At 42.7% G+C, this 26,623-nt stretch overlaps 1 protein-coding gene across 10 annotated transcripts in view; it reads left to right on the forward strand.

The window, feature by feature from the left end:
• The window catches only part of LOC101087446 (GON-4-like protein), a 74,382-nt gene that overhangs the window by 2,873 nt on the left and 44,886 nt on the right, over positions 1-26,623 (forward strand). For 8 of the 10 annotated variants that reach the window (XM_045048748.1, XM_045048747.1, XM_045048745.1 and 5 more), the window contains 5 exons: positions 2,507-3,037; positions 8,786-8,971; positions 23,951-24,144; positions 24,839-24,913; positions 25,096-25,146. In XM_045048748.1, the coding sequence (XP_044904683.1) occupies positions 2,533-3,037; positions 8,786-8,971; positions 23,951-24,144; positions 24,839-24,913; positions 25,096-25,146 (1,011 nt within the window). In that variant the 5' untranslated portion in view covers positions 2,507-2,532. Of the gene's footprint in view, positions 1-15; positions 221-2,506; positions 3,038-8,785; positions 8,972-23,950; positions 24,145-24,838; positions 24,914-25,095; positions 25,147-26,623 lie in introns of those variants that run through there. The other 2 variants (XM_045048746.1, XM_045048744.1) reach the window with 2 other exon arrangements.

A 26,623-nucleotide genomic window follows, 5' to 3' on the forward strand; every position in this document is an offset into this window, starting at 1 on the left:
GCAGGGCGTGGGGACCGCGGCCGGCTCTCGGCGCCGCGGTGGGAAGCGCGCTCAGGACCCCCTGGTGAAATCTGTTCCCCGGACCGGCCCGCGCTGGCGCTGCCCCGGAGTCGCGTTCATTCACCCTGTTAAGGGTGACTCGAGTTCCCAAAGCGGGGGCCTTTTTACGGTTGCTGCGTTCGAAGTGTCCGGAGCCCATCTCTGCGCGCTGCTGACTTTGGCTAGTAGCTGCCTTCTTTCTGTCCTTTTTCTTTTTTGAAGCTGTCATTCATCTCTGAAATGTAGGACTCTTCTAGCTGCTCCCACTCCATCTCTTACCTCCTCACCGCCCTCCCTCACGGGGGTCGACAAAGTCTTTAATAACTAAGAAAAGGACATCAGCTGATTTTGGGGTGGGGGTTTCCTGGTGCCTGAATTAGGGAGGCTTATTTTATTTGGTTTTAAAAAGTTTTTATTTCACTTATATTAAGTAATCTCCCCAATGTGGGACTGGAACTCATGACCTTGAGATCAAGAGTCCTGCGCTCCACTTACTGGGCCAACGGGGCGTTCCTGAATTAGGGAGGTTTAAAATAACATCACAGTTGAGACTGAAAGAGAACTTTCTTACTCCTCTAGTCCAGGCTTTCATGTAGTGCTCTGATAGATGGGCATTCAGACTTTGCCTGAGCATTGTTATTATAACACTAGGCAACTTATTTTATTCTTGGACCTATTTTATTTTATTAAAAAAAATTTTTTTTTTCAACGTTTATTTATTTTTGGGACAGAGAGAGACAGAGCATGAACGGGGGAGGGGCAGAGAGAGAGGGAGACACAGAATCGGAAACAGGCTCCAGGCTCTGAGCCATCAGCCCAGAGCCCGACGCGGGGCTCGAACTCACGGACCGCGAGATCGTGACCTGGCTGAAGTCGGACGCTTAACCGACTGCGCCACCCAGGCGCCCCATTCTTGGACCTATTTTTTTTTTTTTTTTAACGTTTATTTATTTTTGGGACAGAGAGAGACAGAGCATGAACGGGGGAGGGGCAGAGAGAGAGGGAGACACAGAATCGGAAACAGGCTCCAGGCTCCGAGCCATCAGCCCAGAGCCCGACGCGGGGCTCAAACTCACTGACCGCGAGATCGTGACCTGGCTGAAGTCGGACACTTAACCGACTGCGCCACCCAGGCGCCCCTCTTGGACCTATTTTAATGAGAGTAAAGTTTTTCTGGGTAGAATGATGTAGTCATTTTCCATACGATGCTTCACTCGTGGTCCAAATGCATAGGATAAGCTAGGGATAGGAAGTTCAGAAGTTCATGCGCTTTCATTCATTATTTCATTTCTTCAGGGAGCATTCACTGAGTATCCAGTAGGCACATCCTGCCAAGTACTAGGGGTACTAGTTGAAAGAATCCTTTTCCTCAAAGAGTACGTAGTTTTGAGGGAAGGAGAGATGGGAAGGAGAGAGACAAGAGAATAACAAAAGTGATAAATATGTAAAAGAGGTTTACAAACAGGTACTTAATAACGTAAAAGAAGGTACCCTCCAATTGTTGCCTTTAGGATGTGAAAACTGGAATTGAGGCCAAGAGTTGAGAAGTAACATAGCATAGAGAATGATAGGAATCTCTTGTTTTCAAAACAGAATTTCTATTAATATAGCTTAACCTTTTTAAACAACCACACTTTGCTTTCGGGTTGTTTCTGTTGATGGGACTACCTGCTTATGAAAACGGCAATAGCAAATATTATCGATGTGATAAATTACTATTTAATGACATAGATGCTGTTTTTATTTCATTTTATAGCTGAAGAAACTGAGATTCGGGTTAAGTAATTTATGCAGCTTCAGAAAGTTGGAGAGAAGCTGACTTGGGAAACAAATGCAGACAGTTTGACTCCCACTTTGCTCTCAGCGTCATGCTATTCTGCCTCCCTGATAGTAACGATCACTGACGTTTACTAATCACTTACTGTTTGATTTTTAGAGCAACCCTATGAGGTAAGAACAGTTACTATCTTTTTCAGTTGAGGAAACTGAAGATTAGAGAGGTTAAGTTGCTCAGCCAAGATAACATGCTAATCGGTGGTGGAGTTAGGGTTTGAACCCGGCACTCTGACCACAGTCACTCCTCTCCCATCTAATGGGAGGTTGCGGGGGTGCCTGAGTGGCTCAGTTGGTTGAGCGTCTGACTTCAGCTCAGGTCATGATCTCACGGTCTGTGGGCTGGAGCTCCACATCAGACTCTGTGCTGACAGCTCAGAGTTTGGAGCCTGCTTCCGATCCTGTGTCTCCCTCTCTTTCTGCCCCTCCCCCACTCTCACTTTGTCTCACTCTGTCTCTCAAAAATAAATGGATGTAAAAAAAAAAAAAAAAGAAAGAAAAAAATGGGAACTTGTGCATTTGATATAAAGTACTGTGTCCCTGACTGAACATGAATAAGTGGAAAGGTGCTTGAAGAAATGTTCTTATCATTAATTAATATGAAGGTGATAAGAACTTGCTTTTCTCCTTTCAGGATGGAACCCAGGTGGGACTTGTACAATGTTGCCCTGTAAGAAGAGAAGGACTACGGTGACTGGGTCCCCACAGCACCAGGGCAGCCAGGAGGAAGAGGACCTAGACCTGGAGTCCGCTGTTAAACCAGTGTCTGACCAGGTGAAAGACTTGGGGTCAGCGTCACTCTCTGGGGGTCCAAGTCATGGCAGAGCGGCTGGCCTCCAAGTGCAGTCCGTGCAGGAGGCAGGAAATCAGCTTGGCGAGGAGGATCCACCTCTGAGCTCCAGGGTGCTCACCCAGGACACAAATGCACCAGTTCTGGAAGCTGTTGACGCGGCCATCTCTCAGGGCATCACCCTACCTTCCTTGGAGTCTTCTCAGCCTCTTATTGTACACACTGGCAAAGGAAAGCTCCAGGCCCCTGGCTCAAGGAGAGGGAAGAAGATTGCACTCAGGCCTGGGCCAGTTCCCCAAGAAGATAGAGGAGATCATCCTGTTACAAAGGAGCCTTTTTCAGGAGAGCCTAGTGAAGAAGTCAAGGAAGAAGGAGGTAAGATATGAAACGTCTTAGGCCACGTTTCCCCCGTTGGTGCTAGGTGGCATTCCTTTACAAAGCAGTGTTTCTGAAAGGGGAAACTGACCCAGTGTGGGATTGGGACTGTGGAGCTCGTGGGGGTCAGCAGTGAACTTTATGAGTGGGTGGAGACCTTCTCCCTCCCTCTCCCTAGATCCTCTTCTGTATCCTTTTCTTTCCTTTCTAGGGGTGAACTATGTGGCCTTTTGCGATTCGGTTATGTCTGTGCAGCAGGGCTTTTGGAGGAGAGGCAGCCACTTGAAGGAGACGCTACTGCCTGGGACTTTGGGCGGAGCTCTGAAGAGATGATGTAACCCTTGAGGGAGGAGTTGTAGTTTGACAGATGGTGGCGGGGGGTATCTTAGGCCAAGAGTAGTAGGCGCTGAGGCAGAAGAGGATGGTGAGGTGGTTGCTTGGAAGAAGTGAGAGATGACTTCCGGGTGGTGGATTGTGTATAGACTGTGAAGGGCTTTGTTTTTCATGCTCAAGCATTGGACCTCGTCCTGTAGGTGATGGCTGGTTCACAAGTAAGAGAAGCAGAAAGCATAGTTCTCCCCTCAGGAAGCTTTTTTCTAGGGTAGTTGGGAAGACGAGACATAAACATATTATCCATTTGGAGCAGTTGAAGGCCATATGTAGGCTCTGGGGTGTGTGGTACGGGTCATTCGGATTTTTGAAATTGGGACTGGTTGGGTTGGTGGAGTTCCATAGATCGGGGAAGGAGAGGAGGTGGAGCAGCACATTCTGCAGCCCTGCGTAGGATCTGCGGTCCCCCAGAGGATCCGCGGTCCCCCGGAGGTTCCGCAGTTCCCCGGAGGATCCACGGTCCCCCGGAAGTTCCGCGGTCCCCCAGAGGTTCCGCCGTCCCGCTGAGGTGCTGTTTGTGCGGGCACGTAGCAGGGCTTCCCAGGGGCAGTGCGGGTGCGGATGACACAGAGCCTTGCTGGCTTCCCCATGAGACCTTACAGAGGTTCAGTCTGGGATGTTGGCAGTGAGGTCAGAAAAAAAGGCGTACCCTAGAGACATCAGAAGGGAGAATTAGTCTTGCTCAGAGACTGGCATCGTTTCAGTTCTCTGGCCCCCAGTGCTGGTCGTACATCTTCCAGGCACAGGCACTGAGGCACTTGGAGAGGAGTTCGTCCTTCCATGTGTGCTGCCTGAGGTGATTTGGGGCCGTCAGGATAAAATACAACTCTGAGATTGGAGTTTGGTGAGACGTGGGAGTAGAAATGTTCAAAGTGTGAGTTGTGCTTCTTTGTGGAAAGGAACGTGGAGGAAGTTGACAACCTAAGGCTGAGGAAGAAGATGGCAGAGAGGGAAAACTGGGGAAGTGATAGGAGAAATCTCAGGAAGGAGGAGTGTCCAGAGCAAGGCACTTCATTTGAAAGTTCGTGACTAAGGAAAGAGGAGGATGGGGCCTGACGGAAGGCTACACTGGAGAGGGTGCAGGGGAGTTTCTGGGACGAGGAGGTGTGGTGAGGGAGGAGGAGAGCAGCAGTGTCTGCTCCACAGCAGGAGGGTGGACATGGCCCTGGGGGACAGCAGGGCCACTGAAATGTCTCCTTCAGGCCCGGGCGTGTTTGTGACGTGAAGGCAGGGGATCTGGAAAGGGCCCGGGAGTCAAGTAGGGCGGGGTGGGCGATCCCCCAGGGCTTCAGAGTCACCTGCTGATGAGGAGTGGGGTCTACAGACGTTTCCAGGGGTTAGTTTTCAGAGGTCCAAGTGTGGGTGAACGAGATAAACGTTCGTTGTTTGCGGTCAGCTGTAATGCCACTCCCCCTCACGAGGCTGGATAATTAGAAGTGAATTCTACCATCTTGCACTGTAATGAGCTGTGTATACAAGCAATACCTGGAAAAGAAGGACTTTATGAGAGTGTCTGTCCAGGATCCTTTTTCTCCCCGTAAGTAACGTTTTGTTTAATTTTTGCTAAATAGAAATGTAACATACAAGGGGTGCCTGGGTGGCTCAGTTGGTTAAGCATCTGACTCTTGATTTTGGCTCAGGTAGTGACCTCACGGTTTGTGAGAGCCCCGCTTTGGACTCTGTGCTGGCAGTGCAGAGCCTGCTTGGGATTCTGTCTCTCCTCTCTCTCTGCTTCTTCCCCCTGTGTGCACGCGCGCGCTCTCTCTCTCTCTCTCTCTCTCTCTCGTGTGCACAAGCTCTCTTTCTAAATAAATAAACTTAAAAACATAAAAAAAGAAATGTAACATACAAAACAGAAAAGAAGACTAAAAATTCATATATATGCATTTTTAAAAATACTGAAAAATTTAAGGTAGAAAAAAAATCACCCACAACCTTACTACCCACAGTAATTACTACTAAAATTAGTACAGGGGTGCCTGGCTGGCTCAGTCGGTAGAGTATGTGACTCCTGATCTCAGGGTTGTGAGTTCAAGCCCTATGTTGTGTGTAGAGATCACTTAAAAATGAAATCTTAAAGAGGTGCCTGGGTGGCTCAGTCAGTGAAGTGTCTGGCTTTAGCACAGGTCATGATCTCATGGTTCTTGTGCTCAAGCCCCACATTGGGCTCTCTGCTGTCAGTGCAGAGCCTGCTTCCGATCCTGTGTTTCCTCTCTCTCTGCCCTTCCCTTGCTCGTGATCTTGCGTACTCTCTCAAAAAATAAACATTAAAAAAAAAAGAAATCTTAAGAAAAATTTATTGTATGTTCTTTTAGTTGTTTTGTTCTCTTGTAAGTAACATTTTAGTATTATGAGTACATAAAAAAACAAAAACAAGGACAAAAAAGCCTGGGTTGAAGTGTAGTAGTTCTCCTTTATCCGTAGTTTCAGTTATCCGCAATCAACCTCGGTCTGGAGGCAGATGATCCTCCTGACGTACTGTCGTCAGAAGGTCAGTAGTGGCCTAACACCGGGTCACGAGGCTGCGTCACTCACCTCACATCCTGTCCTCACGTAGGCATTTCATCATCTCACGTCATCACTAGAAAGGTGAGTACAGGACAGGAAGATATTTTGAGAGGGGAGAGCACATTCACATAACTTTTTACGGTATATTGTTTTAATTGTTCTCTTTTATTATTAGTTATTGGTAACCTCCCTGCCTAATTTATAAATCAAACTACCCTAGGTGTGTATGGGAAAGAACATAGAATGTAAGGGTTCGTACCGTGGGACATGTCAGACGTCTCCTGAGGGTTTAGGAACACATGTCCCAGGGCTACCCGATCAGCGAGTTGTTACATTCCGTGCACCTGCTAAATCGTTTCTAGGCTGCAGGTGCTAGGGATTAAACTCTGTCTGCACTGGTGTGTGTTCTAACAGAATTTTCCCCCCACCCCCAGCCTCTTTTTTTGTCTTCAGAATTTTAATTGTTCTTTTAAAATTGATTTATATGATCTAATTTCTCCTCGTGCTTTTTTTTCTTTGTTTTGTAAAAATGATTAACTTCGGCAGATTTCAGCTCGTAATGAGTTGACGGGCATTTCTCAGCGAATTACTTTCATGTTATCCATTCGCAGTTCTTAGGCTGGCAGTAAGCAAGTTACAGATGTGCTCTGTGTTAGGCTTTCCCTTCTGTGTCTCTCTTACTCTTCTCAGCTTCCGTTTCTAGGGGCTTTCAGCCTCCAGCACACGGACAGAGGGAAGGAAAAGCGGGGGGCCTGTGGGGGTTCTCTGAGAGGAGAGTTAAGTTGAGAAGCAACACGATTGGGTAATAGGAAAGAAGCATTTTCGGGGTGTCTGGCTGCCTTAGTTGGAAGAGTGTGTGACTTGATCTTGGGGTCGAGTTTGAGTCCTTTGTTGGGTGTAGAGATTACTTAAATACAACTGAAAAAAGAAAAAAGAAAAATAAAAAGGAACATTTTCTCTATGTAGAGACTGGTGCAGCCTATAAACGGTAGGGACGGTGTTAGAGTAGTTCCAGATGTGTTTTCCGTAGTAAAAGTAGCGATGGAAACTAGCTACCAAAGTGAGCTTCTCGTATGTTTGTTTAAAACGTCTTTTATGTTGGTTCAGTTTTGAAATGTTGACACCATTAATCTAAAAATTATGAAGATTGTTGATTAAATGAGAGCACTATGTTGGGGCGTCTGGGTGGCTGAGTTGGTTAAACATCTGACTTCGGCCCAGGTCATAATCTCTTGGTTCACGAGTTCGAACCCTGCATCAGGCTTGTGCTGACAGCTCAGAGACAACCTGGAGCCTGCTTTGGATTCTGTGTCTCCTTCTTTCTCTCTCTCTCTGCCCCTCCCTGCACACGCTCTGTCTCTTTCTCTCTCTCAAAAATAAACAAACATTAAAAAAATTTTTTTTTTAAATGAGAGCACTATGCTGTGCTGTTGATTGAAGTTCTCTTTTCTAAGGTATTTGACTGAGAGGAACTTTTGATTTGACGGACTCAGGGCTTGACTTCTTGTCCAGTCCCCGTTAAAAGCAAAAGCCCTCAGATGTTTTGACGTCATGGAGTAACCATGGGCTCCAGAAATGGAGGACGGAAGATTGAAGAGTAAACGCAGTCAATGATTGATTCATACTTAATTTAAAACTAAAACTTCTTTTCTTTGTTGGAGTGTGGAGGGTGGTCCGGTTTCAAATCCTGTTTACGCCAGTTGAACCTGGCCATGTTGATGAGGTAGTAGTCTAGAGTCTAGAGGCTACTTTGGGTAGAGCTCAGTGATAAACAACCTGATCTTTTTTTGAAAAAAAATTTTTATTTTATGAGATCTTCCTTCTTAATGGATTTCTTAAAAATGTTTATTTAATTTTGAGAGAGAGTGAGCCGAGGAGGGGCAGAGAGAGAGGGACAGAGGATCCAAAGCGGGCCCTGAGCTGTCAGTACAGAGCCTGACACGGGGCTCGAACCCACAAACTGCAAGATCATGACCTGAGCCAAAGTTGGACGCTTAACCAACTGAGCCACCCAGGCGCCCCTAAAAATTTTTTGACTTTATGATATGCAGACGTGGAAGAACTTCATAAATACAGAAGGTGCATAGTGAAAAGTTAGGCACCCCTTCACTCTGTCCTCTGGACCCCAGGTCTTTGTCTTAGAAGCAGGCAGGCAGTTCAGCAGTCCCTTGTGTATAGTCTGTAGATCTTCCACCTGTACACAAGCCTGTATGTATTCTTCTCCTCATGACAACTTGGTTCTAATGTTTACTTTTGATACAGCATGAATGCTTTGCTTTTCGAACACCCCATCTTCCCCAGAAGAAGGAACGATGGCACTGATGAAGAGTTGAGATGAAAAGGAGAAAGTTGTCTAGTGAACCATAGAATTAACCACGTATTTATAATTTGATGGTGGTTTTTACTCAACTGCTCTGTAAAATTTACAGAGTCAGAAAGTTCAGGACATTTTGTAATGGATATCATTTATAGAGATTAAATGTGGTGTTAATGATTGTCCATATAAAATGTCCCTTTGTCATCAGAAGTATAACACCCCCCCACCCCACAATTATGGTTCTGATTTCTCCATAGGAAAAAAATGCATACCTCAAAGCATATTAGAAGTAGAAAGACCTTAGCAATTATCTGGTTCAGCTCCCTGACATTAGATGAGCAAATTGGATCTGAGCTTTGATTTCAGTATTTTTCTTAGGATACTGTCTTTAAGAGAGAGGAATACCTATGTGGTATGTGCATCATTAATGAAATTACCCAGCTGAAGATGACTTTATAACAAAATGCTGATTTCTGCAACCTGGTATGATTGCAAATGGGCACAGTGTGGAGCAACCCTTGTGATTCTTCCAGGAAAACCTCAGTCTGGAGGGGAGATGCCTTCACTGCCTCTAGGCGCCCACTCTGCCAAACCGGGAGCCCTGCCTGGGAAGTCCCCTCCGTCACATGTCTGTGCCTGTCCCCAAGAGAAGCCACTTGGGACTCTGGCTCCGCAAGCTGAGGATGAGACAGAGGACGGCGGACTCTTCATTCCGATGGGTAGGCTTTGTTTCTCTTTTTTTCTTTTTTAATTAAAAAAAAAAAAATCCTCTCTGTTGAAGTATAGTATGAAGCACAATGTGGAGAAAACTGCACGTATCTTAAGAGATCCAAGTTCACTGAATTTCAGAGATTGCAAACACCCATGCAAGCAGGAACTGGATCAAAAACAGAATATTACCTGCACCCGGGGCCCTCCCTTTCACTTACTACCAACACCCCACCCCGCGGGACCATTATTCTGACTTCCTGGTTCACCTATTCTGTACTTTATGAGTGGAATCATATGTATGTGTGTTTTGTGACTGCCTTTTTCCACTTGTGTTGTCGTGTTATGAAATTGGCCCCCGATGCTGCATGTACTTGTGGATTGCTCGTTTTCATTGCTGTGTAGTAGCCTGTTGGAGTGTTCTACTATTTCTTAATCCATCAGCTCTTACCCGGCATTAGGATGGTTTCTAGTTGCAGGCTACTCTGACTGGTGCTGCTGTGGATGTTCCTGTTGCAGGTGTCTGGGTGAGCATCTGCACCTGATTTTCCTTGGGTGTAATTGCTAGGTCATAGGATTAGGCCTCTTTACATTTGTTTGAAATATTGTACGTAAAAAAAATTTTTTTTAATACTTATTTTTGAGAGAGAGAGAGATCGCGAGTGTGAGCGGGGGAGGGGCAAAGAGAGAGGGAGACACAGAATGCTAAGCAGCTCCAGGCTCTGAGAGGTCAGCAACAGAGCCCGACACAGGGCTTGAACCCACAAGCTGTGAGATCATGACCTGAACCGAAGTTGGATGCTCAACTGACTGAGCCACCCAGGTGCCCCTAAATATTGTATTTTTTTATTGTGAATTATAACACATACACACAAGTGAATAAAGACTTCTAGGGGCACCTGGGTGACCCAGTCGGTTAAGTGTCTGACTCTTGATTTCAGCTCAGGTCATGATCTCACGGTTATGTGATCAAGCCCCTGTGCTGACTGTGGAGGCTGCTTGAGAGTCTCTCTCTCTGCCTCTCCCCTGCTCGAGCTTTATCTCTCAAAATAGATAAACAAACATTTTTTAAAAATTAAAAAAAATTATGTAACAGCCACCACCATCAGCATATGGGATGTCTCTCTGACCGCAGAAGTTCTCTCATTCCCCTCTGCAGGCCTTCATCCTCTGCCCTTGGCACCTGCCAGTCTCCCTTCTGTTCTGGCAGGTTCCCGTTTTCTACGGTGTTATCACGCGTGTGGTGTCATACAGTACGGAGCCTTGCGCATCTGTTATCTTTCACCTAGTCTGATGCCTTTGAGATTCATTCGTGCTTTCATTGCTGAGTAGTGTTCATTCTGTTCCAACGAAGGACCACAGTTTGTTTACCTGTTCACCAGTTGATGGGCATTTGGATTGTTTCCAGGTTTTGCCTGAAACTGCTATAAATATTCACATGTAGGTCTTTGATAGATATAAATTTTCATTTTTCTGGGGTAAATAACTAAGAGTGTCATTGCTGGGGCTTATGGTTTATGTTTAACTTTGTAAGAAACTGCTGAACTGTGTTCCAGGGTGGCCGGACCATCTTACACTCCCACCTGCAGTATGTGAGATTTGCAGCTGATAGCCTCCAGCCAGCCGCTGTCAGACGTTTAATTTTATCCGTTCTAGTAGGTGTATTTCCTCCTGGTTTTCAATTGCATTTCCCCAAGGAATAATGCTCCAGAGCATATTTTCATGTGTTTATGGCCATCTGTAGATCATTTTTGGTGAAATGTTAGTTCATCGTTCTGTTGTTTGCCTTCATTCCTTTTGTAATTAGTACATATCTTGCAGGAAATACTTTAATACTATGCGTCTATCCTGTTCATCTTCAAATCTTTGTCCACTAATTTTAGCATCCATTGGTAGATTGCCTGTAACAGGCTTTTTTTTTTTTTTTTAACTTTATGTATTTATTTTGAAAGAGAGAGAGAGAGAACCAGCAGGGGAGGGGCAGAGAGAGGGAGGGATCCAAAGCAGGCTCTGTGCTGACAGCAGAGAGCCTATCGCGGGGCTCAAACTCACAAACCATGAGATCGTGACCTGAGCCAAAGTCGGATGTCCAACTGACTGAGCCACCCAGATGCTCCATTACTGTGTTCTTCTAATGGCAATTTTTTATTTCTCTCATGCCTTCTACTTCTATTAATTGGGATTTTCTATAAAGAAGAGCTGTCCTGGGGCACCTGGGTGGCTCAGTCAGTTAAGTAAGTGTCCGCCTCTTGATTTTGGCTCAGACAGGTCATAATCCCATGTTTCAGGAGTTCATGAGTTTGGGCCCTGCGTTGGGCTCTGCACTGATAGCATGGAGCCTGCTTGGGATTCTCTCTCTTCCCCCCACCTCTCCCTTGCTCACACATGCTCTCACTCTCTTTCCCTGAAAAGAAATAAACTTTAAAGAGGACCTGTCCCTTCTTCATTATTTATTTATTTTTTCAATTTTTATGTGAGTGTGGACTGAGATATTTATTTTATTATTTGAGTTACAATTCAGTACTGTCGTTATCTTGCTCACGTTGTTTTAGTGTTAGCTACAGGGAGATACTCCAGGATTTACTTTTGTGGAATATGGTTTTGGTGTCATATCAAGGAACACTGCCTAATCCTGGGGCACCCGGCTGGCTCAGTTGGGGAACCTCGAGACCCTGGATCTCAGAGGGTTGTGAGGTCGAGCTGCACACTGGGAGGAAAGCAGACTTAAAAAAAAAAAAAAAAAGATTTAAAAAAGAAAAGGAACTCTGCCCAAACTGAGGTCACAGAGTTTCTTTTCTGCAAGTTGTATGGTTTTACATATTACATTTAGGTGTATGAACTGTGTTGAGTTAATTTTTGTATCATCATGTGTGAGGTGTGTTTGAGACTCTCTTGCATGTGGATGTTCACTTATTTCAGCACTATTTTTGGAAAATATTTTTTCTCCATTTAATTACCTTTGTACATAGGGCACCTGGGTGGCTCAGTCGGTTTGTCGTCCGACTTTGGCTCAGGTCATGATCTTGCAGTTTGTGAGTTCGAGCCCTGCGTTGGGCTCTGTGCTGACAGCTTGGAGCCTGGAGCCTGGAGCCTGCTTTGGATTCTGTGTCTCCCTCTCTCTCTGCCCCTCCCCCATTCACACCCTGTGTCTGTCTCTCTCAAAAATAAATAAAAAAAAAACATTTAAAAAATTAAGAAAAAATAAGTTACCTTTGCACCTATGTAAAAAAATCACTTGGCCATATTAGTGTGGACTTTTCTGGACTCTGTTCTGTCCCACTGATCTGTGTGTCTAACCTTTCACCAACACCACACAGGCTCAATCAGTATAACTTCACAGGGAGTGTCGAGGTCGGGTAGTATGAATCTTCACTTTGTCCTTTTTATTTTTATTTTTTATTATTTTTAATGTTATTTTTGAGAGAGAGAAAGAGAGAATGCGTGCGCATAAGCCGGGGAGAGGCAGAAAGAGAGAGAGACACAGAATCTGAAGCAGGCTCCAGGCTCTGAGCTGTCAGCGCAGAGCCCGATGTGGGGCTCGAACTCAGGAACCACATGATTATGACCTGAATGGAAGTTGTATGCTTAACTGACTGAACCACCCAGGTGCCCCCCCCCCCCGCCTTTTTAAAACCAGGTTATTAAACTATTCTAGGTCATTTGCATTTCCATGTAAATTTGAGAATTGGGTTGTTATTTTCTTCAAAAATACTTGCTGAAATACTGATTGGAAATGAATCTGTGGATCAATTTGGGAAGAAAGTTGTCATCTTAACAGTATTGAGTCTACTAATCCGTAGCAAGATACATATATTTATTTAGACGTTTAAAAATTTCTCTCAGCAGTATTTTGTAGTTTTTACTATATGCATTTTTCGCTTATATTTTAGATTTATGAAACATGCATTTTTTTTTTATGCTTATGTCAGTTTTTCTTTTCAACTTCTAGTTTGTTGCCAACATACAGATAGAGTAGGCTTGGGTATATCAGTATATCTTGTGACTTTGCTATAAATTCATTTATTAGCTGTATATACTTTATAGATTCTTTTTTGTTTTTATTTTATTATTACTTTTTAATGTTTATTTTTGAGAGAAAGAGTGCAAGCGGAGGAGGAGCAGACAGAGGGGGAGACGTAGAATTGGAAGCAGGCTCTAGGTTCTGAGCTGTCAGCACAGAGCCCGACATGGGGCTTGAACCCACGAACCGAGAAATAATGACCTGAGCCGAAGTCAGATGCTTAACCAACTGAGCCACCCAGGTGCCCCCATTCTTTTTTGTTTTTGAAGAGTTTATTTGTTTTGAGAGAGAGGGAGAGAGAGAATCCCAAGCAGGCCCTGCGCTCACAGTGCGGTGAGATCGTGACCTGAACTGAAATTGAGTCGGACGCTTAATGGACTGAGCCACCCAGGCACCCTTACTTTATAGATTCTTTAACAATTTCTTACAGAGATAATTATGTCATCTGAGAACAAGGGGTTTTTTTTGACCTTCATTTCTCTTTCTTCCTCTTCTTCCCTTTATATCTCCCTCCCTCTTTCTCTTCCTTTCCATTTGTCAGTCCCCCTTTACTGTGTACAACCCTGAGGGGAAGTGGTGAGAGGGGTCATCTTTCCTGTGTTCCTGGTCTCAGGGAAGTATGTTCCGTCTTTCACCATGGAGCTGAAGCTGGTTTATGGCTGTGGTGTATTGGATTGAGGAAGTTCTCTACTGTTCCCAGTTGCTGAGAGTTTTTATGGTGAATTGATGTTAGATTTTGTGAAAAGCTTTCTCTGCCTCTATTGAGATTGTCTTTTGTTTTGTTTTTGCTTTTGATCTGTTGATATAGTGAATTATATTGATTGATTTTCAAATTTGAAAGCAATTTTGCATTTCTGGGGTAAGCCACACCTTTTGGCCATGATATATTACCCTTTTTATACATTGCTGGATTTGATTTGCTAGTATTTTAAAGATTTTTGTATCTGTGGTCAATAGTTTTCTCGTACTGTCTTTGTATGGTTTGATATTGGGGTCATGCTGAGTTGGGAAGTGTTCCCTTTTTGTGCTTTTGTTTTTGGAAGAGCGTGTGTGAATTGGTATTACTTCTTCCTTTTTTTAATATTTTTTTATTTTGAAAGAGAGAGTACATACGCATGAGCTGGTGAGGGGCAGAGAGATTGAGAGAGAGAGAGAGAGAGAGAGAGAGAGAAAGAAAGAAAATCCCCTGGTAGGCTCTGTGCCGCTAATGCAGAACCCATGGGGCTCAAACCCACGAACTGTGAGATCATGATCTGAGCCAAAGTTGGATGTTTAATTGACAGCCACCCAGGTGTCCCTACAGTTGGTATCTTTCAAGGTATTTGTCTGTTTCGTCTACCTTGTCACATTTATTGGCATAAATGTTTTCATAATATTCCTTTGTTATCTTTCTATTATCTGTAGGGTCTGCAGCGGTGTCTGTTCTTTTATTCTTGATACTGGTGATTTGTGTCTTTTTCTTAACCACTCTGGCTAGACGGTTTTCAGTATTCATCTTTGAATTCAAAGGACAAGCTTTTGATTTCATTAATTTCTCTATTTTTCTGTTTTCTATTTCATTGATTTTTGTCTGTTTTCTTTCTCCTTACTTTGGGTTTAATTTGGTCTTTTTCTGGTTTTCTTAAAGTGGAAGCTTAGATCACTGATTTGAGACTTTTCTTATTTTTTAATAGTACTTAATGTGTCACTTTCCTGTTAAACACTTGTGTTAGCTGTGCCCCGCAAATTTTGTTTGATACGTTATATTTCATGGACTTCAGTTGACAATATTTTCTAATTTCCTTTGGGATGTCTTCTTTGACCCACAGATTATTCAGAAGTGTGTAGTTTTATTTCTAAATATTTGGAGAATTTCCAGCTATCTTTCTGTTACTGATTTCTAATTTAATTCTCTTGAGTTCAGGTCCTATTTTGTATCATTTCATTCTTTTTCTGTTTATTGAGGTTTATTTTAGGGCCCAGAATGTACTCTCTCTCTCTTTTTTTAAAAATTTTTTTAGGGGCGCCTGGGTGGCGCAGTCGGTTAAGTGTCCGACTTCAGCCAGGTTACGATCTCGCGGTCCGTGAGTTCAAGCCCCGCGTCGGGCTCTGGGCTGATGGCTCAGAGCCTGGAGCCTGTTTCCGATTCTGTGTCTCCCTCTCTCTCTGCCCCTCCCCCGTTCATGCTCTGTTTCTCTCTGTCCCAAAAATAAATAAACGTTGAAAAAAAAAATTAAAAAAAAATTTTTTTAATGTTCTATTTATTTTTGAGAGAGAGAGAGAGAGACAGAGCATGAGTGGGGCAGGAGCAGAGACAGAGAGGGAGACACAGAATCCCAAGCAGGCTTCAGGCTCTGAGCTGTCAGCACAGAGCCCAACGCGGGGCTTGAACTCATGAACTGTGAGATCATGACCTGAGCCGAAGTCGGACGCCTAACTGACTGAGCCACCCAGGCACCCTGAGAATATAATCTTTGTGGTAGCTCTTCCATATGTATTTGAAAAGAATATGTATTCTGTTGTTTCGAAGTGCACTGTTCTATAAATGTCAGTTAGGTCAAGTTGATTGATAGCGTTGTTCAGTTCTTCTCTTCCTACTTTTCTCTTGGGGAAAGGTCTATTTGTCAATTATTGTGAAGGAAATGTTGATATCTCCAATTATCGTTGTGGATTTGTCTATATTTCCTTTTAGCTCTATCAGTTTTAGCTCTATATACTTTTATTCATTTTAAAAGGTTTTTATTATTTTTAATATTTACTTATTTTGAGAGAAAGAGTGAATGGGGGAAGATAAAGAGAGGGAGACAGAGAATCCCAAGCATGCTCTGTAGCTGTTAGCACACAGCCCATTGTGGGGCTTTAACTGACAAACTGTGAGATCATGACTTGAGCCGAAACTGAGTTAGATGCTTAACAGACTCAGTCACCCGGGTGCCCCTTAAGTAATCTTTATACCCCACGTGGGGCTCAAACTCATGACCCTGAGATCAAGAGTTGTGTGCTCCACTGATGGGGCCAGCCAAGTGCCCCTGCTCTGCATATTTTAAAACTCTGTGTTTAGGTGCATGTACCTAATGACAAATGAGATTGGGTTTTGAGTGTTAGAGCAAACTGGCATTTCTGGGATGAACCTATTTGGTCATGACGTATCAGACTTTCCATGAGCTGCCGGACCCATTTCCTGATACATGGTTCAAGGTTTTGTGTCTTTATTTATGAGAGGTACTGGCTTTAATTTTCTTATAATGTCTTTTTCATGTGTTGGTGTTTGGTAACTGGCCTTATAAAATGAATTGGGGGGTGCCTGGGTGGCTCAGTTGGTTGAGCATCCAGCTTCACCTCAGGTCATGATCTCATAGCTCATGAGTTCGAGCCCCGTCTCGGGCTCTGTGCTGACAGCTCAGAGCCTGGAGCCTGCTTCGGATTCTGTGTGTCTCTCTCTCTGCCTCTAACCCACTCGCATTCTGACTTTGTCTCTCTCACAAATAAACATACATTAAAAAAAATAATAAAATGAATTGGGAAGTTTCCCATCATTGTCCACTCTCTGGAAGGTTTATGTAAGGCTATTATTTATTTCTGAAAATTTTGTAAGACTTCACCAAGAAGTTACCTAGGCTTGGAGTTCTCTTTGTCAAAAGGATTTTAAATTATGGAGTAAATTCTTTAATAATTTTAGGACTATTCAGATTTCCTGTTTCTGTCAGTTTTGGTCAGTTGTGTTTTTCAAGGAATTTGTACGTTTTCTCTAAATTGTCAAATATTTTGATGTAAAGTTGTTTATAAAAGGCTTTTTTGGGGATTTTATTTATTTATTTATTTATTTATTTATTTTGGTTTTTAGTTTTTAACTAATCTCCATACCCAACAGGGATTGAACTCCATGACACCCAGATTAAGAGTTGCACACTCCACCAAACTGAGCCAGCCAAGTGCCTCTATTTTGGGGTATCTTTAAGATTTTTTTAGGTTTATTTATTTATTTTGAGAGAGAGAGAGAGAGAGAGAGAGAGAGAGAGAGAATGAGTAAGTGAGTTGGGGAAGGGCAGAGGGAAAAGGAGAGAGAGGGAATCCCAAGCAGGCTCTGCACTGTTAGAACAGAGACCAACAAGGGGCTAGAACTCATGAACCATGAGATAAGGACCTGAGCTGAAGTTGGGTGCTTAACTGACTGAGCCACCCAGGCACCCCTGTCCTCTTTATTTCTGGTTGGAAACTTTTTGTTGATAAGTCTGATTTTTTTGTTGGTAAGTTTGGCTTGAGGTTTATCAATTTTATTAATCTTTTCAAAGAACCACCTTTTGGCTTTCTTTTTTTAAAATTCTATTTATGTTTTCTGTTTCATTGGTTTCTGTTCATTATTTCCTTCCTGAAATTTACCTTATTTGATTTGTTCTTTTCTAGCCTCTTATAAGATTTTCAATTGTTTTCTAATATATACATGCACAGTTGTAACTTTCCCTTGAAGCATTGCTTTCGCTGCGTTCTGCAAGCTATGATGTGTCATATTTTTGCTTTCATTCATCTTAAAATATTTCTAATTTCCTTTATGATTTTTTCTTTGATTTATGGATTATTTAGAGATACAAAATATTTCCAAATATTTGAGGATCTTTCCAGTTAAACTTCTTTATTTATTTCTAGCTAATTCCACTGTGGTCAAAGAGTATATTCCGTATGATACCTGACCTTTGAAAATTGTTGAGCCTTAGTGAGCATATGGTCTGTTTTATGTGCCCATAAAAATAATGTATTTTGTGGGTGTCATTTAGACACTTGTCATTTAGATCAAGTATTGTGTTCTACATATGTCTGTAAGTTCAAGTTTATTATTTATATTGTTTAGATCTCTTATGTCCTTACTGATTTCTTTGTCTACTGTTGTATTAGTTACTGAGTGACATTTGTCAAAATCTCCAAATATGACTGTGACTTTATCCTTTTTTTCCCTGTCAACTTTTATTTTATATATTTAAGCTCTATTATCAGATGCATACCAATTTAGAATTGTTTTGTCTTCCTGTTGAATTAACTCAATTAGTATGAAACGTTCCTTTTTATATTCTTGCCTTAAAGTTTTCTTTGTGATATTCGTGTATACATGGTATATAGTATTTATATTCTTTTGCTTTCAACCTTTTTTGTGCCTTTATTTTTAAAATGTTTCTCCTAAGGGTGCCTGGGTGGCTCAGTCGGATAAGGGTATCTGACTCTTGATCTCGGCTCAGGTCATGATCTCACGGTTTGTGGGTTTGAGCCCTGCGTTGGGCTCTGTGCTGACAGCTCGGAGCCTAGAGCCTGCTTCATTCAGATTCTGTGTGTCATTCTCTCTCTGCCCCTCCCTGACTTGTTCTCTGTCTCTCAAAAATTAATAAATGTATTAAAAAATGTTTTTAAATGTTTCTCCTATGTGTAGTCTAGTCTTTTTAAAGAAAACTTAGTCCGAACATTTTTGCTTTTTAATTAGCTCATATATTTTGTTTATATTTAATGTAATTTGAGTTTATGTTTAATGTATTACTATATTTAACGTTATACATAAGTTGAGTTTATATTTAACCTAACGTAAGTTGAATTTTTTATTTTCCTGTTTTTTTTTGTTTCTTCTTTCCTTCTTTTGATTAACCAAGTACTTTTATTTTTCTTCGTTATTAGTTCTTTAGTTTTATATTTTTTCTTGCACATGTTACTCTATAGATTAACAATATGCATCTTTTTATTTTTAAAAATAGTCCAAGATTTGATATGTTTTTATGTTTTTAAATTTAAAAAAATTTTTTAAAAGTTTATTTTGAGAGAGAGACAGTGCAAGTTGGGGAGGGGCAGAGAGAGAGGGCAGAGAGAGAAGCCCAGGCAGATTCCACATTGTCAGGGCAGAGGGAGATGTGAGGCTCAAATTTATGAACTATGAGATCATGACCTGAGCTAAAACCAAGAGTCAGACACTTAACCAACTGAGCCACTCATGTGCCCCAAAACTTTTTTTCTTTTTTTTTAAAGTGAGCTATATGCCCACTGTGGGGCTTGAACTCATGACCCTGAGATCAAGAGTCACATCCTCTACCAACTGAGCCAGGCAAGTGCCCCAACATATACATCTTCGAAATTATTACATTGTACCTTAAATGTGTGCTTTTACCACTTTCAAAACAATACAGGAATTTTATAGCCATTTCACTACATATATCTACTCCTGCCTTTTGTGCTATTGATGTTATGTTTTACTTCTTCATAAGTTTTAAACCCCTAAGACGTTATTGTTACTATGTTAGCCAGTCAGTATTCATTTATATTGATCATAGAGCTAACCTGTCTTGTGCTTTGATTCATCCTGAAATTCTTTGCTTTGTTTTTATCTGGGATCATTTATATATATATATTTAATGTTTACTCATTTTTGAGAGGCAGGGGAGGGGTAGAGAGAGAGATGGAGACACAGAATCCATAGCAGGCTCCAGGCTCTGAGTTGTCAGCACAGGGCCCGACATGGGGCTCAAACTCACGAACATGACCTGAGCCGAAGTTGGATGCTTAACCAACTGAGCCACCCAGGCACGCCTATACTGTATTTATTGAAAAAAAATCCACATATAAGTGGATGTGAACAGTTCAAACCTGTGTTGTCTGAGGGTAAATTGTAGTTTTACATAGTTTTACAGTTGTTTTTGGTGGGAAGGTTTCCCGTGTTAAAAAAAAAAAAAAAATAGTTGTGGCCAGAATCAGAGGTCCTGGGTGTGTTTTTGACAAGGTTCTTAAGCAACTGTTTTCATACATCATGACAATTTTGGTGATATTACAGAACCCACCCATATTTTTACTGACTTTATCCACTTTACAGTACACTTATAGTGTATTTTACTTTCAATTTATTGGTTACATCATTGGATCTATTTTTAAGGGAATGGCTTGTTTTTAGCCATCTTCTATCTCATGGAAGGAAAAATTAGATTTTCTTCTTTATCTTTTCCAGTCTGGTCTTTGGAAGCCAAAAAAAAGGGGCTTCCTTTTTCTAATTTTAAATTTCAACTCTTTAGAATTCATAGAGTCCGTGGTATCCCAGTATTTTAGAAGATAAAGGATTAGTTTTAAAACAGAATAGCAAATAGTTGAACTATCTGTTCTTTTTTGGATTGACTGTGTAGTGTTTTGGAATTTGAATGCATTACATTTTCCTTACAGACATACACTCCATAATAAAAACTCAGCATTACAATCAGAAATCAGAGGAGAAATATGTATGCGTAATGTAATTTAGACACTGAGATGGTTTAACTCCACTTTGATTCCGTGTTTATATTCTAAATGTAATTATGCTAACTCTAATGATTTTTTCCATGAAAAAATACTTGCATTTAAATTTTATGATGGGGCACCTGGGTGGCTCAGTTGGTTAAGCGTCCGACTTTGGGTAGGTCATGATCTCACAGTTGGTGAGTTTGAGCTCCACATTGGGCTCTGTGGGCTCTGTGCTGTCAGTGTGGAGCCTGCTTAGGATCCTTGCCCCCACCCAACAACCCTCCCGGCTCCTGAGCTCGCTCACTCTCTCTTTCTCAAAAATAAACATTGTAAAAAATCAATTTCATGATAAACTTTCATCACAATTCATTTGTTATTATTTTTATTTTTCTTCATTTAAATCATTTTGGTATTTCATTTTTTATTTTATTTCTAGCGGGGATAAATGTTTTTCAGCGTATATCCTAAGACAGTGCTACTCAAAGTGTGGTCTGAGAACCAGGGCCAAGTTTGAGAACTAGTTTGAAACAAAGTAATTTATGGAAACTGAGAGTGAAAGTTTAGAAATTTCATAACATTTGACATGATGGCTACGTTCTTTTTTTTTTTAAGTTTATTTATTTTGAGAGGGGTGGGGAGGGGCAGAGAGAAGAGGAGAGAGAGAATCTCAAGTAGGCTCTGCACTGTCAGCACAGAGCCGGATGTGAGTCTTAGAAAGTCATGGACCTTGAGGTCATGACCTGAACTGAAATCAAGAGTTAGACACTTAACTGACTGAGCCATCCAGGCACTCCCATTCTTTTTTTTTTTTTTTAATGTTTATTTATTTTGAGAGTGTGCTCAAGAGTGGGGGAGGGGCAGAGAGAGAGAGAGAGAGAGAGAGAGAGAGAGAGAGAGGGAGGGAATACCAAGCAGGCTCCATGCTGTCAGGGCAGAGTCCAATGTGGGGCTTGATCCCTCGAACTGTGAGATCATGACCTGAGCCAAAATCAAGAGTTGAATGAATGCTTAACCAACTGAGCCACCCAGGTTCCTGAGAAGCTCTTTTTTTAGTTTATTTTGAGAGAGAGCGAGAGCGCATGGCAGGGGCGGGAGAGAGATAGAGGGAGAGAGAGAATCCCAAGTAGGCTCCGCACCGTCAGCACAGAGCCAGCCCGATGTGGGGCTCCAACCCATGAACTGTGAGATCATGACCTGAGCCAAAATCAAGAGTCAGGCACCCAACTGACTGAGCCCCCCAGGTGCCTTGAGAAGCTCTGTTTTAAAGGATAGTTTGGTTCCTCATCAACTAACTATATAAAATTCTATAAAATTTAGCTGCTTCCATTATGTGTTTCCTTTTCTGGCCTTCATTTTAGTGAATTCTGATTACATTTTGTACGTCTAAATTTTATAAAGATTACATTTTTTGGTGATGTCTCAGTTAACAAACTTTGTTGCTTCTAGTATAGTATTAATAGTTTGAACTTCTGTCATTTCTTTGAAACTTTCTCCCCCCTGGATCAGTTTTGCAATTGACAGTGTTACTAATAACATGGTAGGATAGGATTGGAAGGCGGAATCAGAGCTTCTTCGGGTCTCAGAAATCTTTGTTCTGCAACTGCTGGGTCGTTATTAGCTGCAGCCCAGGGAAGATGAGGAGGCAAGGGCAGATGGCAGTACCACGACCGGGCGAGACCGGGCCCAACCGGTCTGCGTGAGAGAGGATGCGAGAGGAAGGGTGGGGCGCAAAGAGAGGGCATCCAGGAGACTCGACGAGAGAGGAGTTCTGGGATTCATGGAGAACCGGTGAGGTAAGAGAGACTTGGGGGAAAGATGTGGATACAGAAGCCTTTGGGGAGTTTTGTTGTGTGTTGTGTGGTGTAGTTCTCCCTTTGTTGCTTTCTCAAAAAAGCATCAGTCAAGAGCTTTATCACTCTTAAGACACTTTGTGAGGTTTTATGTTCCTTTTGCGGCACATCTTGAAGCAGCACATTTGGTTTAGGTGTCACGACTGTAAGACGCTCGTGTTTGAATTCTACCTTTTTTTTTTTCACTTAAAAATCATTATCAGAAAAATTTCCATTTCACTGAGAGCTCTTTTTTTTTTTTTTAAGGTTTTTAAAAATGTTTATTTTTAGGGTGCCTAGGTGGCTCAGTCGGTTAAGTGATCAACTCCAGCTCATGGTTCATGAGATTGAGCCCCATGTCAGGCTCTCTGCTGTCAGCACAGAGCCTGCTTGGGATTCTCGGTCTCCCTTTCTTTCTGCCCTTCCCCCACACCTGCACGCGCGTGTTCTCTCTTTCTCTAAATGTTAAAAAAAAAGAATACATTTTTACTTGTCTCCTCCCTCCACAATTGCTTAAAAAAGACAATTTTTAATGACTCAGTTACAGTCCAGTGTATGAATGTACCATTGTTCACTTAACCACTCCTGTAATATTGGATGTTTAGGTGTTTTCCATCTTTTTGCTAAAATAATTAATGTTGGGACACATGGGTGGCTCAGTTGGGTGGGTGTCTGACTCTTGATCTCAGCTCGGGTCATGATTTTGTGGTTTCTGGGTTCGAGCCTGCGTCTGCCTCTACGCTGGGCAGCATGGAGCCTGCTTGGGATTCTCTCTCTCCCTCTCTATCTGCCCCTTCCCTGTGTGTGTGCTCTGTCTCTCACTCTCAAATAAATGAACTTCAGGGAAGAAGAAAAATAATGTTGAAATGAACAGTGTGATGATTAGTCTGTGCAGATCTAATTATTTCTTTAAGAATAAGAATTACTGGGTTGGGAGTCGTACACAATGATCAGATTCTTGGTGTGTGTTCACAAGTCACTAATAATTTTTCGCGATGCAAATATTGCCAGGCTGTGGCTTGAAGGTCACAAAATCCTTTTAAACAGAGAAGGTCATCTTCATGTGACTCCTCTCAAATACGTGTTCGCAGAGGGCAGCAGGCCGAGAACGTCAGACGGATGAGAACTTCGTTTTGGGATTACGTGATAGTCTGTTTCAAGACTTAACAGATTCTAATAATCAGGAAGATTTTTCCTTTGTCTGGTTGTATATATGCTCCCTTCTTGTAGAATGGAGAGAACTCTGATGCTTACCCCCTTTTCTTCTAGAGCTCAGAGTGAATTTTTTATTGCTTGCTCCTTGTTTTTCTTCTTTCTAGATGGAGGAGTCTAATAATGATGTTAAATTACATCATATAACATTCCAATGGTTATGAAGCACTTCGATATAGTTATCTCACTTAATCTGGTGGCATCCCTGTGAGGCAGATGTCTATATTCGCAGAAGAAAGAAAATGAGACTCTGGCCGAGGTTGCCCGGAACTGAAACACAAAGCCAGGGTGTCTGGTGTACTCTCTGGGCAGTGCAGAGCAGGAATTAAGACTGTGGGTTCCAGGGCTAGAGAACGTGGTTTCAGAGCATGGCCCTGTCACTACTAGCTCTTGGGACAGGTTCGTAATCTGTCTCAGTTTCTTCGTCTGTACAGTGGGAGAGGTAATAGTCCTTGCCTCCCGTGGTTGTTAGGAGGACTAAATAGATACGCATAGTGTGTAGCAGAATACCTGACAGATGTTGAGCAAATACCGGGTGTTACCGCTACGACGGTTCTCCCCACTCCACCGTCACTGTCGCCACATTGTAGGCTTCTTTGATTTCCAAGGCCAGTGAGCTGGCAGCTTGTTTTTCATTTACGATTGGCTTCTTGGGTTAAGTTCTGGGAGCGGTTGTTTTGGAGATTCTGATGGTGTTCTCGGTTTATCTGCAGAAGAGCAAGGCAATGAAGAAAGTGAGAAAAGGCGAAAAAAGAAAAAGGGTACCAAGAGGAAACGAGATGGAAGGGGTCAAGAAGAAGGCACTTGGGCTTGCGATCTGAAGCTGGACGACGTGCTGGACCGCACGCTGGAGGACGGCGCCAAGCAGCACAACCTGACCGCGGTCAACGTGCGCAACATCCTCCACGTGAGTAAGGAACGCGATGGAAACGCCTCTTGGAGAGCACGTGAAACACTCAGGGAATTCTTGGTTCTTAGTATGGGAATTGGTGATTTTGTGAGGTGCGTGCGCCAAAAAACTTTTTCCCTCCCAACATGCTTTCTCATTGCACTCAGCACGCATTAGAAATCTGAACACACATTTAAAGAGACCTTAACTGGGAAGGTAAACTGTTCCTCTGCTTCCTCCACTGGCTTGATGGGTTGTGCTCGTGGTTGGCAGACTCAGAGATGATAATGTTCACAGTGGACCTGCTCTTTGGTGGGTTGATAGATCTGAAAAGATGCCAGGTTAACGGTTTACTGTGCACATTTGCTGATACTGTTCTTTGATATGTATCAATACGGCCATTTACAAAACCTTCGTTGCTTGTTACTGCTTCTCTGAAGCACGTAGTCCGTTATTTCGGAATCTCATTCATGCTCTTGGTAGCTGCCGATGGGATCCATCTGTTTGCTGCTTTATTACAGTTTGAACTGTGTGCTTCTGTCCAGAACTGGCTTTACCCCAGTCTGAAGCCGTTTCAGTTTCTGGCTCTCATCTGTCCATTCCGTGTCCACATGCAGTGGACATGTGTCCACTCTAGCAGAGTTACAGAGGACTGAGCGTTGTCTAGATTACACATCTTTGTTGCATAAAGTGAAATTTCATCTTTCTCCAGGAAGTAATCACAAATGAACATGTGGTAGCTATGATGAAAGCAGCCATCAGTGAGACGGAAGATATGCCCATGTTTGTGAGTAGTTGACTGTTACCCTTTAATGTCAGGGAACTGAGCTATGTAATGGGGCTGCGCGTAGGGCGTTACTTGGGACTGTGTAAATAGCTTGGTGGTTGGGGGCAGAGGTAGCATCTCAAAACCCCAGGTACACGTGATGATTTTTATTGACTGTTTTCTTCTCATTTTCCCTGCCTCAGGAGCCCAAAATGACACGCTCTAAACTGAAGGAAGTGGTGGAAAAAGGAGTGGTGGGTGTTCTGTTTTTTTTTTTCTTTATTTAGTTTGGTAAATAAAATCTAATTACAGGTTATTTGCAGGGGAAAAATATATAGGAAGGATTTACTATGGTCTGGGTTTGCATCCTGAAATACTTGTGAAAGAGAAATAGAGACAACATGCGGAATCAATATCAGAGTTCATTCTAGTTGATGCGGAGGTCTTGCTTTTTGGAAGTGCTGGGTAGATAACCATTTAGCACGGTTGAAAGTGTGAGCAGGGTCAGTTTTCCTATTCACGTTATATGTGGCATAATAGCATTTTTCCAAGTATGTTCCAGGGAGCACTTGCATCAATGTCGCCCTGGCGTGGGGTCCCTCAGGAGTGCTAATGAAAAATGCGTATTCCTTGGCTCGCCTCAGACCCGGAACGGGGAGCTGGATGTAGGGCCTGGGAACATGCATTATTGGAAACAGCAGCTGGCTGTTTTGCACACTGAGAGATGAGAGCCATATGAAGACTTCTGGAGTATTCTGGTGCAGATGCTGGGAGCCATTTAAATCCTACTCAAGTCCAGTATGTGCTCAGCACCTGTGATAGGCGGGCGATAGTCCTGAGGCGGTCCACTTTCTCTCCAGTGTAGGGAAGATTTGCCTTGAGGACTCATGATGCGTATTGGTGTTCTTGTCTTTTTTCCGGTTCTGTTCTTTGCAGCTGTATAGAAGAAATAAGTCCACGTGACCTCCCTCTAGTAGAAGAAAACTAGTATGTCTTTTTGTAATATTCTTTTCTTGCTAAATGTCTCTCGGTTTTTTATTGGTCTTCCCGTGAGAAGGCTTTGAGTACATACACTAATCTGATCCTTTTCTTCTGCGTGTGCCTACTTTGTCCGTGTCCTTTTAAAAGTATGCGTGGAGTCTCCTGCTGCAGATGTTGTTTAACTAGTATGGATTAAAGTTAGGTTATCCCCTCCGTGTTTCAGGTACCGTATTTCTCTTAATGCAGCCAAGGATTTCATTGGCTTGTTTTTGACAGCCGTTGTATTGTTTTGTCTGATCAGCTAACCCCAGTTGCATATAGTGAAATTTCATTTCTCCGGGAAGTAATCACACATGAGCCTGTGGTAGCTCTGATGAAAGCAGCCATCAGTGAGACGGGAGTTCTGTGAAGTCTGCCTGACATACAAAGTATAATTGAAAGTAATTCCATATTTGATTTGGAAACAGAGATCCAAAGCAGGCTCTGGGTTGTGTTTACCAACCGTGAATAAGAATAGATAAGTTGGACAGCCCAAGATGTTAGTGTATGTGGGACAGCAAGGACTGAAGTCCAAGTTTCCTGCTTCTTAATGCTTAATAGACGGACTCCAGGACTCCAGCACACTTCCGGATGCTGCCTCGCCCCGCCTTTTTGGATGGATTTGGCAGTAGGGAACCTGATTGGTTTAGAAACACACCCGGGAAGGAGTGTGGACCAGAATCACATCATTCCCTTTACCCTATACTGGGC

The sequence above is a fragment of the Felis catus genome, chromosome F1, assembly GCF_018350175.1.
Source record: "Felis catus isolate Fca126 chromosome F1, F.catus_Fca126_mat1.0, whole genome shotgun sequence".
Taxonomy (NCBI): Eukaryota; Metazoa; Chordata; class Mammalia; order Carnivora; family Felidae; genus Felis; species Felis catus.